The sequence below is a fragment of the Carex rostrata genome, chromosome 11, assembly GCF_964058835.1.
Source record: "Carex rostrata chromosome 11, lpCarRost1.2, whole genome shotgun sequence".
Lineage (NCBI taxonomy): Eukaryota > Viridiplantae > Streptophyta > Magnoliopsida > Poales > Cyperaceae > Carex > Carex rostrata.
This window is the reverse complement of record NC_135928.1, coordinates 1016081-1038247: the sequence shown is the minus strand read 5'-3', so window position 1 is coordinate 1038247 and position 22167 is coordinate 1016081. Positions and strand designations below refer to the sequence as shown.

At 32.9% G+C, this 22167-nt stretch overlaps 1 protein-coding gene across 1 annotated transcript; it reads right to left on the bottom strand.

The window, feature by feature from the left end:
- Window positions 1-259: 259 nt before the first annotated feature.
- Window positions 260-1409, bottom strand: LOC144561911 (uncharacterized). The gene has a single exon (XM_078311014.1). The coding sequence runs from the start codon at window positions 1284-1286 to the stop codon at window positions 387-389; it is 900 nt and encodes a 299-aa protein (XP_078167140.1). The 5' UTR covers window positions 1287-1409; the 3' UTR covers window positions 260-386.
- Between the last annotated feature and the right edge of the window lie 20758 nt (window positions 1410-22167).

The following is a 22167-nucleotide window of genomic DNA, read 5'->3' as shown; positions in this document are numbered from 1 at the left end:
TAATACGGTTAAACGAATACAACCAAGCATCAAACCGCACCACTACCTTAGCTATCAATGTACAACCGACAACTACTACCTAACTTATTTTATTTTTATCCAATCTCAACTTTTGGAATCTGCAATAACTTTCTGAACTTTTTTTATTTTTGAGAAAATGGAATCTGCAATACCTGTGTTGCTTTGTTTAGAAATTATCCACATGTTAAACACGACGACAGAGAACAAAGAGGAAAACAAAATAATATACCAAGCAATATTTGGAACTACTTCACTAGAGCTGAACTTACCAAATGCATCATCAATTCACCAGTACAATTCAGAAAATAGGATAAAAGCACTAACAAGACATAACCAACTAATCAATAATTTACACATTATTTACATCAATAAACCTTCTTAGAGAAGATGGCCTTAAAGTTAAACATCCCGGCATTGCCCCCACCACCGGCAGCTGCACCGTCGCTACAGCTCGTTTGATTCCGGTAACCAATGCACGTGTTTACGTTCAAATTTAGCATCTTCACACCACCATTCCCGCAATTTGCATCCTTCTTATCACCTCCGTCTTTCTCCTTTGTCTCCCCGATCTCCTGCTGTGGCACTTGCTGCTGTTTCTTTCTCCGTAATTGCCAAACGGGACCGGCACGACCAACTCGGATACCAGTGGTTGGGGTCAATCGACCGGTCTGGGCCCACCTCTTGATCATCGATGAGGCAGTTGAGGTGCTAATTTGTGCACCATCTGGTCCCGACAACTCCCCGTTTCGGGAGTTGCTTCGGGAGCAAGGCGCACTACTGACATTGCGTCCTGTTGCCAGCTTTACTGGTAATTTGCCTTTACTCCAGGAACCGATACCGCTAGCATTACCAGCAGATCGGCTCCTGGAAAAGGGCCACAGGTTTATATTAAGCTCGGCATTGTTGCCGACACTCAATCGGGTCTTCTCCTTCCTTTTCTCCCTCTCCCCTGCTGCTTTTATAAAAATATCCTTCCATCTCTTGGAGGTGGGACCGGGTGAGGGAGACGAAGAAGGGAAAGAGGATGGATCTATGAAGGAATTTGATGCATCGGAGCTCTCGAAGGTTGGTTTGTTGTCTGAAACGGAGATGTTGAGGTTTTGGAGGGGTAGGAGGATGCCATCGGAGAAGAGCTCGTCGGCTGAGGAGAGATTGGTGTGGAGACTTGATGGGTTGTTTGTTCCTACAACGCCCCAGAACTCGAACTCCGGCGAAGATGAAGAGTTGTTTGGGCTGTGCCTGGGGGAGCTGGGAGTGCTCGCCATTGGAGAGAGAGAGAGAGAGACGGTGAGAGCTAAGAGGGGGTTTATATTTTCATTAGATATTCCGAAAAGAGAGAAAGAAAGAGAGAGGTTGCTTCGGATAAATGAAAGAGAGATGGAGAGATGCCAGCAGTACAGAAAAGGATTTATGAAGCATTTAAGAAAACATTAAAATTTTGTCAAATAGAAAAGAATGAGAGATCTAATTCAAAAAGAGAAAAGAATGAGAGAGACCGTTGAGAGAGAATCAAAAGAAAGATTCGAGGGATACAATTCGGAGCGAAGTCTTCCCAGACAAGAAAAAGCTAGGTCTCTGTAATTGGGATTCGTGTTTCTCAAACTAAACAAACTATTTTAAACTAATTCATCAAAACGGAGAAATGGAGCAAGATATTTCCGGTATTAGAAATTTCTGCTTATTCTTTCTTAGAAAAAATACATATTAAAAACATAATTTTTAGTATTGAGATTTACCAAAGACGGAATTACAAAGTAAAAAAAGGAATCTATGTATCCATATCTATCTATAGATATAATCTGGGATGTCGAGTTACTGAAGATGCACAGTATTATATATAGTAACATTTCAATTTTTCATCGATGGATCTATTTTGACGGTTGGTGATTTATCTCTATAGATATATTCTGGGATGTCCGGTTGCTGTAGATGAACAGTATCATTTATGGTACATTTTAATTTTCTATCGATGCATTTATTTTTAACGGTTGGTGATTTATCTTTGTAGATAGGTTACCCAGTGATAAGTGAGTGTCATTTTTCACTCTAGTTAGTTTTTCCAGATTTTTACATAGAAATTTTTACCGTGTTCTTCGTCTTTCATTTACGCTATAAAAAATTTCCCTTCCTCGCTTTTGTCGTCTCAAAAAATATGGTCTCTTCTTCTTCGGCTCTCTTCTCTCGATTTTGCTCGCTGCTTGTATGGTATATAATATATCTGTATATACTAAAGGAGCGTTTAGTATGCGCTGTTAAAAATGTGATTCTCTGTCATTACAATTTTATTATTGTGTATGGAAAAAATAAAAATAAAATAATAGATAATATATATGGATATTCTCATGTTTCTCAGTTTGTCCTCTCTTTCTCCGATTTATATTTTCTTTTTCTCTTATCTGTCACTGACTTGTATTACTGAATCCTTTTACCACTATCCGATCCGTAAGCACCCGTAAAGGTTTTATATAGTTTGATTAAATTTGATAATAATTAATGATCGATTCAACAATTAAAAAATATTGATGACTTAGCATGCTTTGAAGGCCTTAAAAGTCAACCATATGACGAGGTAAACGTCAATTCCAGACTCGTTATAAAATTTGCTAAAGAATCGTATGATTGTATATTAATCTTCATACTCGTACGACTCTCCTAAATCGTAATTAAAAGTAACCTAAATCGTACGACAATTTAAATTGGATATGAAGCAACTGACAAAATTAAAATCTCCACAGAACCGCTTGTTTTGCTGCAACGAAAAACACCAGGAATTCAACGCAGATGACAGTTGCGTTATTTCCGTCACAGATGTGGTTGAACCGTTGAAGGGTGAGTAGTTTTTGTTAGGCAAGTTGTCACTCTGTGGTTGCTTCAATTTGCCAGCTGATGTCTAAATTTTTTTGTTCAAGATCTTGAGTTATGTCGATTTTGTTTTTACCATCTTCTCAAATAAAAAAATAAAATTCAGAATTATCACTTCGGCAAATATAATCTGCTCAACCAATAGACTAATTACGCAGATATAATATGTGCAACCAAATCAGTCTGATATTAATTTCACCGAATTGCATACTTTTTTTGGTTGCACGCAATATATCTGATAATTTTAAAATTATCTCAAAAAGTGGTTATTGTAAAAATAAAATTCGGGGAATTATGTTCTTAGGTCCTAGTCAATTTCTTGAACCTTCTTGCGTTAAATTATACATTTTGCTTGTAACTAGTAAAGATAAAATGAGACAATCCAAACAAAGCCGACCAATAAAATTAAATAACTTCCATGTAGGTCTGTACGTGGGACCCGCCTAACGAGTGATTGAGTGAATGATAAATTCATGAACTGACATTGATTCCTAATGCATTTGGCATGATCTAAACTAAGATCAGACATATTATCTGTTCTCTTCTCTTTTGATTATTTCTGTCCAACCCACCAAACCTTGTATTTCCAACCAATTTTGCTTCAAGTGTTGGTTAAAGATGCGGCTTGGTTGGTGATGTTGCAGGGTTTTCTTTATACAAGAAAAATATATTTCAACCTTTTTTTTTATGTTTGCATTGATTTTTACACCTATTTAGGATGAGCATTTGTTAAGTATGCTTCAGCCCTTTCCTTATTGGAGGTCAGGGCATCTTTGAATGTCTCAAGAATAGCTATTATTTTGAATAGCACCACAAGAATGCTATTCGGAATAGCTACTAATCTGGCTAATTCTCGTTGTTTTCTGTGTAGTTCGGAATAACGGCTATGCCTGTGTGTCAAGAGAGAGAAAAAATATTTCTTTTTTGGATTTTTACCAACACAGTTTTGATCTAACGAAATTGACCCTCCAATGTCTCGCTCGCAAGAGTAACAGGTATTCAGTATTTTATATGTACAGTTCAAACAATATTTTTGAAAAAAACAAAAACTTTAAGTTATTTAATAATTATTATTAAAAAAGAATTCTCAAAATAGATACAACTTTTTATAAATTAAATGTCCTAGAAGGATCACAATATTTTCTAGATTACATAGAAGTGACTTTTGAACCGGGATCAATAACTCAGAATCTAAGCATTTTTATTTTTTTCCAATAACACATACAAAAATATATTAATTTTTCTTACAGCCGCGAAAAATCCGACCTGAAAAATATTGATCCGGGTTATTTGTTACAGTATTTCTAATAAATCAAATTATATTGTATTCCATCTATTTTCAAAGAAATATATCCAACATTTCTAATATTTCAATACAAAAAATAAAAAATAAAAATAAATTTCTGTTTTATAAAAAAAAACGGGAATTAAAATTCCAGCCCGTGGGATATTTTTAAAACTTTTGCTAAACTTTGGTTATTATTATTAAAATAATTTTTGAATGGAGTAAAAATAAAAATGTCGGCTTATTGGAGGTCAGGCATCTTTGAATGTCTCAAGAATAGCTATTATTTTGAATAGCACCACAAGAATGCTATTCGGAATAGCTACTAATCTGGCTAATTCGTTGTTTTCTGTGTAGTTCGGAATAACGGCTATGCCTGTGTGTCAAGAGAGAGAAAATATTTTTTTTTTGGATTTTTTCCAACACAGTCTTGATCTAACAAAATTGACCCTCCAGTGTCTCGCTCGCAAGAGTAACAGTTATTCAGTATTTTATATGTACAGTTCAAACAATATTTTTATTAATCTGAATAGCGCCACATTAAAAATATTTTCATACAAATTCACTATTTTATTTCTATTATCATCTACTAATTTATTCCAATTCCTCTATTCCAATTCATACAATTCAAATATCTGTATTTTTTTTAAAAGTAAAGTAAGGATTGAGTCATTCTATTGTTTTAAATATATACAAGCGAGTTATATTCGGATTTCGAATGAATCTGTGTATGTTGTTATTTACACTCTAAAAAGTAAGATTTTTATTTCAATTTTGATTTTTGTCTATTTTCAGGGACAGATTGTCTTGACCTTCAATTTTACTAAAAAAAAAAAAACTAATAATAACTCTTTTTTATTGAGTTGTCATATATTGTTACAATTATTATTATATTGTTACAAATTATTTATGAGACAAGTGACTGCTGAACTAAAACTTCTTTCATCGACAGTAAATCCGTGGCATGATCGAAATATTTAATTAGGTTAATAAATGCGTTGCTTTCTGCGGCACTATTATTCAAATTAATCAACAACAAGTAGCATATGCATATTTTTTAAATTATACGAAACGATGAAATGGAAATTTGGCAGCTGTGTCGGCAATATCTGTGACCAACTTTTTGTTTTTGTTTTTATCCTGTTTCTTATTCTGACTTCTGAGAGAAAATTAAAGATTTTGATTAGAATTACCCAAAGCCTGCTCGGCCCATTTGGGTAGTACAAAACCCAATGCTTTTATTATCTTCAAATAAATGGGCCGGATGATCAGATCCGTTAAAATCCTGACAGTCTAGGAAATAATCCTTGTAGCCTACCAGGAACCATTCGGCCTTCAGTAACAAATAAATAAAACATAAATATATTGGGCCAGCCCAGATTATGAACATGTAAAATGTGAACAATTGAAGTTTAATTGTCAGCACCAACAAAATAAACACCATTTATTCATATGAGTATTTCAGTTTAAGTGTCACGACTCACGACTCTGAAAACTTATCAGATAACACTTTAACGACAAATTCACATTGTTTAAATCCACCTACTCTACGAGTAATGCGTGTCACGACTCTTTAGCGCGTAGACTGAAAGTTGTCGATGAGTAGCCAGACTCCATTTTTACAACCAAAAAAGAAACACATATTTTTTGGTTAATAGCGAATCTTTCTCGTCCTTGATTTAAAGGTAAAAAACTTGTTTGTTATTTTAATCTTAAAAGGAATAGTTGGGTAACTATAATTTTAATTTATAAATGTGGTCCCATATATATATATATAATTTAAGCACATTACAATTCTGCATTATCTTTTAAAATATAAATTAATGTCAAATAGTTAAATTGGGATGAAGGAGCTTTGTACTTTTAACTATGATTAAAGTACACTTTGTAAATTAAAATATTAAATTTTGAATAATAGTAATAAATTATTTAGGGGCACCGAATCTAAGATGAACTACATTTTAAGGAACCTTCTAAAATCATTGTGTAGTAGAAACTTGGGATATAATATATATATATATAATGTGGCGATGGACCACAATTAAATGGGAATTAACAATCCTTAGTTTTATTTTACAAGTGTATCTTCTATGACGGTCCATATATGGTCCATGCACGAAAAAAAAAAACCTAGGGACCACAAGGTTATGATTTTACAAAGACTTTAAAGTCAAATATTAAATTTTCAGCTGATAACAGGTCCATAATAATAAATTAAACACAGTCATATATAGTAGCAGATAGGCCCGGATGCTCAACACTAAACCTAAACTCGGTCTGAACAAATTAGTAACTTTTGAATTAATTCCTTTTTAATTCTATGACATATAATAATATTATATGCTAAATGTTTTATACCTTTATTGGTTCACAGATATAGTATTGCAATTAAAATAGTAAATATGAGAATATTAGCGGATAAATCGAGATACCACAGCCAGTTGGTAGCTAAGTGTTTGTTGGAAAGAAATATACTGTTTTTCATAGGGTTTTGCATATGATACTGTCGATCTCTGGAGAGATTAAGTTGTGGTTTGTCCCCACACGTTCTAATTTGGGAGAGGTTAGTCCGTGCGAGTTCGGTTAGTTTTAAATGCGTGTCTAGGTAAAATAGAGTGCGGATTTGGTAGGTACGTAACTATATCTTTATGTACCTCGTATTGCTGAATCGTGTACGTGGATCCCGAGCTCAGTGAACTTCAGAGTATTTATAGGCTTATAAGTCAATTATGACCTCATACGGACACCCGAATGGACTTGTCATATGGGTCGGTGTGTTTCCGTACAACTGTCCTGAATGGGCTTTGCCGATGGAGTATGTAAGTCAATTATGACTCCGTACGGTAGTCCCAAACAGGCTTCACTGAGTAGGCCTATAAGTCAGTTATGACTCTGTGCAGTGCCGAATAGGCTTGCTGAGAAAGCTTGCTAATTGGACTTGATACTGAGGTTATGTTTGATTGCAAAATAAGAATAGCTAAAATAACTTTTTTGTCATTTGTCTTATTAGAATTGTCAAATCCAACTTTTTATAAGAATATACTATTGTAATAAGACAAAAGAGTTGAATTCATTATTTCAGTTATTCAACTCTATTCAAATAAAGAACAAGCTATTTTGAATAACCTTGTTCTAAAAATAACATATTTTTACTCCAACCAAATATATCCAAAGGCTGTGCTCCAGAGAGAGGTAGAGCACCTTCATTAAAGAGAAAGAATGGGAAAACTAAAAAACGATGGGCTGCCCTTGTCACTTACTTGCTCTAGAAGAGGGGAAACGGAGAGGGAGCGGAGGGGAGAAAAAAGAGGTCTAGTGTTGGTTTTTGATGGATCTTGTCACCCCTGATTCGGAGTGTGGGATTTACTGTTCGGAGGTAGTGAACTATCGTTTCTCTTTCTCCTCGTTCCTTCCCCTTCCTCTACAAACGCTAGTTCTGGAGCACAACCTAAGTCCATAATAGTTTTATGAAACTTTTAGTACATGACCCTATCAACATATAAAATATATGCAGGTAAAATGTAGCAAAAAAGCTCTGAGAAAAAAGTAAATATTTTTTGTAGAATATAATTAACAATTGCTCTATCAGATCAAATTGAAGCTAGTATACTGATCGTAAGCATCAAGATCTTCTGGAAATTATTGAAAGCTAAATCAGAAGCAGAGCTAGACATAGTGGAAGAAAAATTATAAGATGAATTATGTTTTTATAATTATTTCAAAAAATATATCTCTTTTTTAATGTTAGGCTAAAGTGTTATTTGTACATTAATATGTTGTGTTGCCAGTTCTTAAAAAAACATGTCGTGATGGAGCACTGAATCACTGATCCGATTAGACGAAACGGAAAATATTAGCAAGTGTCAATTCTTTTATCTGAAAATAAATATGTTGTTATTTCAATAGAATAACAGGAACCTGTAATTCTGATTCTAACTGTTAATTTGTTTTTGAAGTGTTAGAATCGATCGGAAGAACAGATTCATCATTCATGTTATTTGATAGGAATATCAGCAGATTTATTTCCATTTTTTTCTGTTGTCTTCATAGTTTCCTGAAATTCGAAAGGAAGAAAAGAGACGAGGAGATAGCCCCCGCATCTATCTCCCTCGTGTGAAGTCCTTCACACTCCTCGGTCGACTAGACCAGACCTCGGTCTTGCTCCCTTCAAATGCATATCGCGGGATCGAGCTATATATATCTCGACAGTTCAAGTATCTCTCCCTTTCTCTATATTTAACATATATTATTTTATATTTATCGATTAATTACCTTATGAAGATAATGAATACTAAACATATTTTACCCATATATATCATCCCTAATTTTTTTACAAGATGTCTTTATGAATTCATAAACTCAATATCTTTACTCTCCTCCTATTTACTCTCTCTTCTTTTCATTTACAAATTTAGTTATGTTAATTCTTATAATTAACATTTTTAAAAACTTTGTTGTATCATTACTAACGTTTCTAATTTTACAATTCAAAATTTATCATTTAAAAAATTTCATTACCGGCGTTGTAATTATTTTACTTAAAAATACCATACCGTTCAATTTATAAGACTATGATATTTACAAAAATCAGAATTAATTGATTTGCTTAATTCGAACATTTTAATATTCTAACTCATGAATTTTATTTTTTTTAACTTTGACGGTGGTTGTCAAGTAAAAGAGGTTCCAATACCTCAAGTTTTCATACCTCATCATGTCTTACGCTTTATATCTTCATTTATCTAAATAAGTTCAACCAAGTGCGAACCAATGAATGCAAATAGACCCATTTTAGTTATATATTTATATATATACATGGATCATATATAAACAATAGTTTGGATTTTATTGAAGGTAAAAATCCGAACATGCATCTAAAACAGAGATAGAAAGTAGGGATTGTTTGTTGGCACTTGACACTTGACACTAATACTTTAATTCACAGTCTGTTTTTCAAATGTATTTATATGAATACTGATAAAGATGTGATTGTTGTTGTTGTTGTTGCATAGTTCTGATACGAGACCAAGAAATAAAGAAAATTGTTGTTAAGGCTCAAAGTCTCCGATGCACTTTTAGGGGTAAACTCTATTTTAGATTTAATTTTATACTTAGATTCTATTTTCGAGTACATACAATTGCTAATCTGAATTGACTCGTTGCACCTATAATCTACTCAAATTACTAACATTATAACATCAACAAGATTATTGTTGATTGAAAATATAATAATGATTTACGAGTAAGGCTATGCTACTTTGCAATTTGCAACTAAAAAAAAAATTATATATTTATTTGTAACAAATTTGAAACAATCGATTAAGACTGTTCAACATTACCTAGTAATAGAAGTATACTTGAAAATCAAAATTTATGTTTTTAAGAAATTTTTTATAGTTTTTAGATAGGTAGAAAATCGGTCAAAAATCTTGAAATCGGGTGATTTTCTATCTGTCATAAACATTAGTAAAAAAAATCCTAAAAAATATAAAATTTGATCACCATGGATGTTATCAGATAATCAGAAACCTATGCGCGCCTAGTGCGCATTGCAAAGTACCGTAGCCCCACTGGTGAGTCGTGATCCACACCAAAATTTTTAGATAATATATATATTTTGGAAACAGATAGGAAACTTCTTCATTTTATATTGTTTGATAAAGTAAGATTTGATTATTGACTCCCCAGTCCCCAGTCAAAGCGTAAGAAGTCATGCGAATAACAACATGGGAACTTGGACCTACAAAACTTTTCACGAGGCAACAAAATTTTAAACTTAAAACATTAGTTTTCATCGAAAAACCTCGTCGTAAAAAAAAATGCTTAAATAAATGAAACCGAATCGTCTGCTTCTGGGGAGCAGAAAATTTCTGTCTCCAGAGTCACTGCGGAGTGGGACCGATTACTGTTTAAAGATTTAATTATCGTTACTGTTTTTAAATGGAGCTCCACCCGCAAAGACTCTGGGAGCAGGAATTTCCTGCCCCCGGAGGGCAGACGATTCGGTCTCTAAATAAATAAGGCACAACTTGTATGGTAATATAGAATGTATAACACCATTGCTTCGTGACTTTGTGACGTCTTTTCTTGTTGACTTTCTCATTAGTCATTAACAACTAGAATAAAATCTTCGCCGTTGAAAAAAAAAATTAGCTGTTTCAATTTTAGTTTAAGGGAACCTTTTGAAATGTTAAACCTATATTGTAAATTATTATTTTTATCTCAAAATAAGAAGAAACTGCAATTTGAAGTTTCACTTTGTCAAGCATGTCAATTATAGTAGGCAGAAAAACATGTCAGCTTCATTGAAGCACAAACCGACCCCCACCTTTTGCCTTTTCACTAGATCGGGGATAGCGCGGGTCCGGATCCCCTAAAGTAACTCAATTTTTGGAATTTGGATCAGGACCGTTCGATTCGAATTTGTTGTTTGGGATCGTTTAGGAATTCGAATCCATCGCTCGAGATGCGTGCGCTCACTTCAAAATGGATTGTGGTGAATTTGAATCGGTTCCGATCTAAAATTCCAAAATTGAATTATTTTATTGGATCTGAATTCGGATAGCGCGGGGCCAGAATTATCTCTGCTTTGAGTTCGTGCATAACGTATTTGACGGTCGAAATTTTCCGTGAAAACACTGAAAGTTTGAGATATCTTAGAGGATGCGAATTCGCTCTGCAATGCCTTCAGAAATGAGAATTTGTATCCTCTGCATTAACTCAAAAGGGAATTTTTTGAGTTAATGTATCTCAACCATCCAATATGTTTTAAGATTCATGTAGAATTGTAGATTACATCCGCACTAATATTGAAGAACTTCTATATTATAACTAAAAATCGGATTGATTCTATTTAAAATTAGATAGTTGTGATTTATTAACTCAAAAGATTTGCCTTTGAGTTAACGCAGAGCATCCGCATTCCAGAAAAAAGGTGTCAAAAATTAAAGAGCCAATGTAGCCCCCCCCCCCCCCCCCTAAAATAAGCAAAGCAACATAACCCAAGTGTTACTCAAAAGGATTTTATTCAACTTTTTTACAGCTTTCTACTGCGGCCCGGTCTATACCTCTCTCTCTCTCTCTGAGCCAATAAGCCTCTTTAATCTTAATAAAAAAAAGCCTCTTTAATCCCATTATTAGAGATGATGAACAATGCTTTATGTTTGTTTTTTTTCTTTTTATTTTCTTATCCTCTTATAGCATTCATGCTTGTTCCCATTTATAGGAAGATGTACTTTATATATACAAAGATACATGCTAATTAATTAACGAAATTTTTTCTCGCTGGCTCGCTCGCTTATCAATAGAAGCACAAAATTTGAAAATAAAATAAAAATAAATACAAAATCACTGACAATCAAAACCATTGGTTAAAAAAAAAATGCACATATTCATTAACAATGCATGTCATTTGCAAGATAATTTTTAGCTAAAAGATTTTTTTTTAGTAAAGATTGGACATCAAGTCATTTAACTATTTAATATTCACAAATAAATTTTATTTCTGAATTTTGAACATGCAACCTTTCACACAGACTAAAGATCGGTTCTCATTCTTAGATAAGACTTAAATAATTGAAAACCTTTATGCTAATTAATTAGTGAACTAATTCACTATTTCATACTCTTTAAGAGATATTTTCCTTCTCCATTCTCTTAGCCACCACATCATCAACCTTTTAGGCATTGTTCGGCCTCCAATTGGGAATGAGCATGGGCACAGGAATTGAACTGAAAAATATTGTTCTCGTGGGGAAAAAAGTCGGGATTGAGAACCCGATGGTAGTTGTGAGACACTGTAACTCTACTCTATATCATATCTTGATTGGTAAAAGGGACAGCCCGATTCAATGGAACTGTTCACCTTAAATAGCCTTCTTCAGTTCTGATATACCGCGTTGTTAGAATTGTCAGAGGAGTTCACATAGGAACGATCATGCTTTCGCGGAGCGCGATGGTGCACGCATATTCGGAATGTGGGGTCTGCATAGTAGGCAGTGGCGTTCGCATAGGAAGCAGTGACTAAGTCGCACCCGCCTTGTACGGACGGCTAATGGAGGTGATTCTAAGCCAACTCCGGACCGGGCCTTTGATCGGGATGCCCCCGTCTCGAGCTGGGCCGTGTAATCAGGATGTTTGTATTATTCTATCTTGGGTCTTTTGTTTGTTTTTGAGTTGATTTCATCAAGGTGGTTTTCAACCCAAACTATTCTTTAGAGCCTAAAATTTGTTTTATAAGAATTTTGGACATATGCATTAATGAGTACTCCCGGAGGAGTATTTCATTAAATCAACGGTTTTAATTATTTTTTTTTTTATAAAAGATGTGACCATCAACACTATAACAATGTGTGTGCATGCAATATTTACGTGTTGTAACTTAGTTATAAATAATTGAACATTAAAATATATAATATCTTCAAAAAAAAAAATTGATACTATTTTATGGAGATGTCTTCTTAGTCAACAATATTAGGGAGATGGTTTGACAAATTAAATACTTGAAATTCGGTAATTAAATACAGTTGAAGTGTATAAACCATTGTGTAAAGAGTTATTATTGGTTAGATTTTACAAAACAAGACTGTTAAAAAGTACGAATTTTTTTTTTTTGAAAACTTGGTAGTAGCTACCAAGGTATATAAATCATAATTAATAAATTGAAATTTACGGAACTAATATGATTACTTTTTTTTTTCAAAAACCACAAAAACCGAATTGATAATTCGGTCTTGAAATTGAGCTTTTCTTCAGATCGAAATGGCCATTTGGTCTCCTCTATTTTTTCACTTTTTCACACACATTCCGTGGAGCCATCTACTTTTCTCCATACCGAATTGCCAATTCGGTCTGCATCTTTTTTTTTTCCAATTCGGTCTACATGCTTTGACACGTGGATTCACGTAACAGGTGTGGGAATAATATTTTTTCAACCACTTTGGCCACATGCAGATAAAAATAACAAGACGTACTATTGTTTCATTAATTTGGACATATGTGGATGATCATCTTATTCCAGTGTACGCAGATCGGATCCTCTCCAATCATATGTTTGTTATTTGAATACCAGAACTCGGACCAATCTAATTACAGAGTCTCTCTAATATTTATATGAATTTTTATCGGATTGACAATGTCTAAACAGAAAAAATTCTTAATCTTTAGGGGATATTGTTACACTTAGGGGACCTCTAATTGCTCAAAAACTGAAATTAAATTGCAATTAAAACTAAAGAGATGAGTTTAGAGAAATTTGACACGCGGGGTGATAACGGAGTTCGGCAAAACAAATGCCTACGTCTCCGGGGCTTCGCAACCTTGTGAGGTGCGCCTTTCTATTACCCAATACGAAAGGATTACAACTTGTGAACCGTTGAGCCCTTACACACCAAGCGGGAAGTCAAACGGCCAACTCAAAGAGATGAGAACAAGGTCTCGATTGTCTAGGAACACAAGAGAAACACTCAATAGATCACTCTAACCTAATCTATATCAAGATTAGTGAAGTAGGTTTGAGGTTGCTTGAGGGATTTTGAAGTTTTAAGCTCTCACAACAATGGAGTAGGCTAAGCTCTCAGAAAATCGCTTTTGAATTAATTAGGGTCGGCTAAGATAATGTGGGAAGAGATCCCATCACTCTATTTATAGTGTCAGCTCAAAAATGAGCTGTTTGACATAAAACGTTACCAACGTTTTATTAAACGTTACAACGTTTTATTCAAATGCGATTTTAGGGTTTTAATTCTCTGACAGCTTAGTAAAACGTTACCAACGTTTTATAAAACGTTACAACGTTTTAACCTGTAAAAACTTGATCAAAATAGAAGTTATTTGAAGCTTTAAAACGTTACAACGTTTTATAAACGTTACAACGTTTTTAGCTGATCCTGAACAGCTGTGCTTTAGTAGTTCTGTAGCTGTTAAACGTTACAACGTTTGTATAACGTTATGACGTTTGTAAATCGTCACAACGTTTGTATAACGTTACAACGCTGTAACATAGTTTCTTCTTTTGATCAGTTTATTGATTCAGATCAATGTAAAACGTTACAACGTTTTGAAAACGTTACCAACGTTTTATCCCATTTTAATCAACCTCACACATACTTTACCAAGTTTCTGATTTTACAATTCGTATTCTTGATAAAAGTCTTCGTGATTTCTTCAGTCCAAGCATATTATACTGCAGTTCTTACTCTTCTTGGACCTACATATTCTAAAAATAGAAGAAATCGTAAAATTCAATAATTGTATGTTTTTGCAAATTAGTCAAATAGACGTAAAAGATTATTGTACGAACAACAGATATGAATTCTACAAGTTTTAGGTTATAGTAGATCAAATATTGCAAACACGCATACTGTAAAAATACAATACAAAATATTTAAAAAAAAAAAAAAAAAAAAACATGAAGAATGTTGTTATGTTGTTCTAGGGAATACTTTCAGAATTATTTGCACAACTAACGAATATCCAACCTTAAATATATTTAAAGCAACCTTAAATATATTGTATATAAATATGTAATTATATTTTAAGAAAATATTCATCTTATCCATAAATGATTAAAAATGTCATATTTAGATACTTTGTTAGAAATAACAATAATTAGTAAAAGCTTGTTCAAGCAATTATAAATGAGTTTAGATATATATCATGAATAAATGAGTTTATACTTTGGTGCTGCTGTGCCTCCCAGCTTGCACCAGATCCGGAGCAGTAAAAAAAAACCAAGACCGAATGCGTCATTCGCTAGAGTGCGTATCCTCTGAGATATCTCATATTTTGCGTGACCGACGTATCCGGTGTCTATTCAGGGGCCAATATTATTTGAGCTTTGAGATTCATGCATAATGTATTGCAACGGTTGATATTTTCCAAAGAGTCACGCAAAATATGAGATATCTCAGAGGATGCGAATTCAATTCGCTATGGGGCTTCTGTCAGCGAACTTGGATCTTCTGTGGCGCAGCGACAGAAATTGGTGAAAATTTGGGGAGACCGAATGGCCATTTCGGTATGGAAAAAAGCCCAATTTCAAGTCCAAATTGTCAATTTAGGTCTTTGTAATTTTTGAAAAAAAAAAGAGTAATCATATTGGTTTCATAAATTTCGATTTATTAATTATGATTTATAAAAAAATTCGAAAAGTACCATATCAAAGAATTGAATATCTCATCATGGACGAAACTAGAAGATTTAAATTGAGAAAGAAAACTGAAACGTAAAATTACATAATATGTGGTAATGTAATTTTAACTCAAGTCTTTACAATTACGGAGAAAAATTAATTATTAAACAACAAATACAAATTTAACATTTTATGAAGAAAGTTAAACCATATTTTAAATTTATCCAAAACTGTAGATCCGTCCGGGTATACTATGCCTTTATTTTTGACGACTAAATATTTAATTCATCTCATCAGTTGACTAGTAGCAATAGACTAGCACAGAATCTAGAACAAGACATATGCCAAATGATAAAGATGCCAATTATTAGTGGTGTAGGTGTTTTTGAATTCACTGATTAATTTTGTAGAGAGTCGAGTGATAAAAAATATATTTAAAAAATAAATATATAAATCTTTTAATTTTTACTCCTTGATTTTATACTAACTTATTTGAAAGTTTAATTTTTTTACATGCAAACACATCACTCGTAACGTAAATAGATTTAAACAGTTTGAATTCATTGTTTGAAGTCAATTCGATAAATTTTAAAGTTAAGTTCATAGAGAAATTTGATAAACTTAAGAACAATCTAGTTCTACTCCTTTAAACATTGTTCATGGTTGTCTCAATAGATAATATCAAAATTTTGTGTACATTTTTAACAAGTTGTCAAAAATATTTTCCATCTTATATTGTCATATTTTCGGCCATTTTTATTAATAACCTACAAAAAAAAGAAAATTTTAAAAATGCCATCCGATTTCATTTTTTTTTTATAAATGTCCCGACTGCCAGGTCCACGGGCGGGTCACAGCACAAGCGGACCCCCCCCCCTCACGGGCGGTCCACTCTCTCTCTCTCTCTCTCTAGAGAGATCTTAGTATTTGATTTAAATAATTTTGTGAAGAGAAAGTTTTCTTGTTTAGAGTGTATGCCAAAAAATAAGACATTTGATATATTTATGAAGTGATGTTGTAACTCTTTATAACTCTGATTTGGTTTGTTAGTTGGATATCACAAGTTTAAAGATAACACTAATTAAGGACTTGGCCTTGATTCTAAAAAAAATATTTTATTCATACATAAGAAAATATAGTTAGATTGCCTCAATGATATACATATACATATATGAGGAGGGTTCAAATGCATCCTATTTTTCAAATCATTTTTCTCCGTTTTCAAAGTCTGAATAGTCAATTCGAACCGTTAGATGCGATCTATATATTAAGATGTGCTTGGAGACCAAATTTTACATTTTTTGGAATTTTTTTACTATTTATTAAGCCACTTTGAAAATCGCTGATCCAATGGTCCAGAAAATGTAAAATCAGCGATTTTCAAAGTGGCTTAATAAATAGTAAAAAATTTCAAAAAATGTAAAATTTGGTCTCCAAGCACATCTTAATATTATAGATTGTATCTAACGGTTCAGATTGACTATTTAGACTTTGAAAACGGAGAAAAGAGATTTGAAAGATAGGGTGCATTTGGGTGCACAAAAATTTGGGTGCATTTGAACCCTCTTCTACATATATATACATGTATTACATTATATATACATATACATATATTATACATAGAGTTGGGCTACATTGAGTTGCGAAGTAAAGCGACTATTTTACTTCACGCTTATATTTTGCGATTTTAAAGTTCAAAATGTCGATCCGAACCGCTCAACATGATCTCCATATTGAAATGTGCTTGGAGACCAAATTTTACATTTTTTGGAATTTTTTTACTATTTATTAAGCCACTTTGAAAATCGCCGATCCAGCGGTCCAAATTTTTTTACTGTTTTTACTGTTCACCCGTATTTTCAGATTTTCAAAGTGGCTTAATAAATAGTAAAAAAATTCCAAAAAATATAAAATTTAGTTTCCAAGCATATTTTAATATAGATTAAAGATCTAACGGTTTGGATCGGCTATTTGAACTTTGAAAATGAAGATATTGCGTGAAGTAAAAACGTGTTTTACTTCGCAACTCACCGTAGCCTTACACATTATACATATATTATATTATATATATACATATATTATATTATATATATATTATACATATATTATACATATATGCATAGCCCATGCGGGCGCATGCGGCATTTGACCTCTTCTGGTAAATCAGCAAGTTTGGATTGATACAGAGACCAAATTATAAAATTGATTATATCAGCATGTAGAGCATTAAAAAAAATACACATAATTGACACAAATTTTAATTTATTTGGATTTTTCTACAGTTAGTTATGAATTTCCAAAGTTCAGCTTTCGAAAAAACTTTAAACATCCATAACTTTGGCTAGGAAAGTCGAATTTTGGGCGTATGACCACTTTTCGGAAAGGGGAGGACGAGACAGATCTGAATATCATCCCGGGGGTTGTCTTGGATATCCAAAGTATAATAATTTAAAAAAAATATTGTTTAGTGCCTCAAAAACTCAGTTTAAGTTTTCGTTCGACGGCAGACATTAAAAAACAGCGATTTTCAAACCATCTTAATAAATAGTAAAAAAATTAAAAAAAATGTAAAATTTGGTCTCCAAACACATTTTAATATAGATTAAATATCTAATGGTTTGGATCGACTATTTGGACTTCGAAACTAGAGATATGGGCGCGAATTAAAACACCCCGTTTTAATTCGCGAAGTAGTGTAGCCTTACTCTACATGTATATATATGTATATATAATATAATACATGTATATATATGTGTATATATATGTATATTATATATAATATATATAATATATGTATATGTATATGTATATATTAGAACTAGGGTGTTCTTAAGCTCACCAAAGTGTTTGGTGAGCTTAACTCCAAAACCCATCAAATCGGTTTCAAATGACGAATCCGAACTGTTGGAACCCGCCTACCTTACGAGTGATGAGCCTACATTTGTAAATTTTAAACATTCGAATTAAATTAGTATAAAGTCAAGCGGTCAAAAAACGTTCAAAAAATGAATGCACTAAAATTAATTTATTAACCTTCTAATTTTGACCAATTGACTTTATACTAAATTAATTCGAATGTTTAAAAAATTCACATGTAGACGCATTACACGTAAGATAGGCGGGTTCCAACGGTTTGGATTCGTCATTTAAAATCGATTTGATGAGTTTTGAAGTTAAGCTCACTAAACATTTTGGTGAGCTTAAGAACAACCTAGTTCTACTCTTATACATATATTATAAAAACAGGAAAAAGAGAAGAAGATCAACAAGCTGTCAGAGCTTGGAAATTTTTGAATAAAAATCAAGTTCTTAATTAGTGTTATATTTAGACTTGTGATGTCCAACTGACAAATAAAATCAAAGTTCACCAAAAAAATAAAATCAAGGTTATAAAGAGTTACGACATCACTTCATAAATATATCAAATGTCTTATTTTTTGGCATACGCTCTAAACAAGAAATTTTTTTCTTCACAACATTATTTAAATCAAAATACTAAGATCTCTCTCTAAAAAAACAAAAGAAAAAAGAGTGGACCGCTCATGGGGGAGCGGTCTGCTTGTGCTGTGACCCGCCCGTGGGCCTGGCGGTCTGGTGGCATTTTTGGGCCGCCCATGGACCTGGTAGTCGGGGCATTTATAAAAAAAAATGAAATCGGAGGGCATTTTTTTTTTTTTTTTTGTAGGATATTAATAAAAATGGCCGTCATATTTTTTACATTCTTGGATATTCATGGACACAGTGAGTCACAGTCAAAGAACTTTCAATACGAAAAAAATATTATTACAAATTTTAGAAAACAGTAAAAAAAATTATACCGAATAGCCAATCACCACACTTATGTTAAGTTATTTATGATTTTTTTATTTAGATATCGAACACCATAAGTAATGAGGTCTGACTATATTTAATGAGAAATGGATGACTTGAAGTTTTAAATAGTATAATTTTTATTGGAATTTAGTACTGAAAGTAAGCAGTTAACTTTATAATTTAAATACGACATATTTATAAATTTTGAATATATTCGCTAAGACTTTGTAGGGCATAACAATTTAGTTATAAGTTGGCATTTTTGACAATACATATTCAAACTGCTAGAAAAGTAATGTTTCATACAATGTGAATATTATTTGATATTCTATCAAAAGCTATTAAATATAGATCGATGAGTTTTAAATAACTTGATGAACGTCAGAACTTATATTAAATTTATTATATTTTGTATGTACAACATAATATAGTACAGATTGTGTTTTAAATACGGCATATTTTGACAATTATCTTATTTGTAAGCTAATATGTTGACAATAAATCCTCACCTTTAAGTATCCTCTTCAAAAATAAAGGAAAAAATGCTGATCTGTACTGCTATGCGCCAACTGGCAGCTAGGATTAGACTAGGGGTGTCAACGGGTACGACATTTTCATATATGTACCTGTTATGATAATGAAAAAAAAATCTTTATCCTTAACTGTCTTTTCGAATACGGTACGTACGGGTCGGGTAAATGAATAAAATTTTTTCATAACATCTTGATTTGTGTTTTCGATAAATTATTTTTCAAAACAAGAAAAAAAATAACGAAGACAACTAATTTGTATTATAAAAATTTAATAAAATACAAGACTTTATTATATCATATATCATCTTCGTACAAATATATTGTTAGTTTGTAATAATATAGAAATTAATAATACGATAAATTTATCATATATGTTTTGTTCATGAATTGAGTGATTAATAAAATATCATTTTGTTGCCCTGAGTATTATTACATTTATGAATCATTTCGAGTTCATAACTGGAATTGTGAAACTTCATAATATAGATGATATATACTCTTAAAAGTCTCTAACCGAGATAATTAGCAGGAACACTAATTAACCGTTACAAGGTTAGTATGTGGATTAAAAGATGGTTAAGTTTTACAAACCATAGACAAGAAATGTCATTTTAATCACATAGATACATGTTCCAGGAACATAGTATTTGACAGACCCCGAATGAAATATTAAATGGAATTGTGTTCGTGTCATTAATGCTTTCTTCAGTGTTAAGTTCTACAGTACGAGGTATTCATCTTTCCTACTAAAAGATGTGTATGTGTGAGTGTTATTTAACATTGTACGTAAAAAACAGCTATAACGGTAGCACTTTGGTATACATAACTTATGCTGAGGAAGAGATGGTTTACCAAAAGTACTATTGTCTCTCGTATCTCTATACGAGTTATAGTATAGTTAGATTATCTGCATGCGGTATGATAATAAGAGTAATCATATTTGATAATCTGCTCAAGATCAAGAAAAAATTAAGTTTGCAAGGATGACGCACACCTACATTGAAACCGATCTGATCTGATGCTATGAGACAAAAGAATTAATACGAGTAAATAGTTTACTAGATCATAATATTGTACAGTACATCATTGATGACTTGAAATGAGACCACTAACTTTTAGTATATATAAATATATACTTTGTTACCCTAGTGCTACTCTGTCGGATTACAAGCGTATAATCCTACTGTGTAGTAGTGTCGGGTGTCGATCCATAGGGATAGATCTTAGTAGTTTAACAATAATAACACTAGTCTAGGTTCTTAGACTTTATTTGATACGCGTGAATACTAATTAAAATAAATAATAATAATAATAATAGTTGTAAGTTGATTTTACAGTTTACTTTGGCTAATTTATAGGTGGAGATGCTAATTGCGGTAAACCAAGTTTAGGGAGCCTTTAGGATTTTGGACGAATTCCTTCTAATTAACTCAATACAATATTTATGGTACTTATGTCTACCCATATACGGCACTGTCACTGCCCCATACGGCCTTCTGTCACTGTCGTATGCGATATAGACCACCTCGCAGAGCAGAGCCGCATACCGGTACTATTATTCCCCACGGATTACTTGGGTTCGGTTCTATGTGTATTTGAAAGGTTCTCTGAATCTAAGGTCGGCTTGTGAGGGACAATTCTGATTATCACATGATATAATGTAATTAAACCACTCACACCAATCTAATTAATTATATTCCCCTATTACTCGCTAAGTAATAACCCTGAATCCTATTCATTACAAGTAATAAATAAATTCCTAATTAAACCTCGAGATGCTATCTAATCTATATCCTGCCAAGGGAGCCCACTGGGTTCGAACCCTAGTCTTTGAACCGCGGTCAGGCCTCGTTAACCGAAGTCTTTATAGTACTTACATGTAGCCCCTCTCACACCGAGGTACAACGACTTACAACACTTATTAGTATGTGGAGGACACTGGACCATCTGTAGACATAACTATGTATTCAAGGACATATTTCAATAGCATTCTAAGTATAACGAAATCTCAAATAGACATAAAAGAAAAATAAATATTATAGTAAAGAGCAATTAGAATTCATTACATCCATCCCTAGAGAGGAGGAGTTTAGCTACTCAAAGCCATGACAAAATAAAAGAAGTAATAAAAGAAAGACATAACCTAGAACCTAGAGCACCTCTTCCTTAGAAAACTCCTTCTTCTTCCGCTTTGGACTTCGAGCGCCTCTTCTTCTCCACGACTCCAAATATTTCACGCAATATTCTGCTCTAAACTATGGACTTACATAACTAAAAGATGCACACTAATTCCTATTACAAGAGGGGTTTATATAGCCTAGCCTAGGGGTGAGGAGTCATGGAGAACATGGAGATCATGGGTGCCAAATATAGCATAAAATGCTATATTTGGAGCGCTAAACTAGGGCTTCAAGGTGAGGCAAAGCCTGCCACATCTAGAGATTCGTCCTTTTAGAAGGTTATTGTTCAAGGCCTGAGATTTAATCCAAACTAGACAGTCCATGGTTTCAATCCGTGTGCCC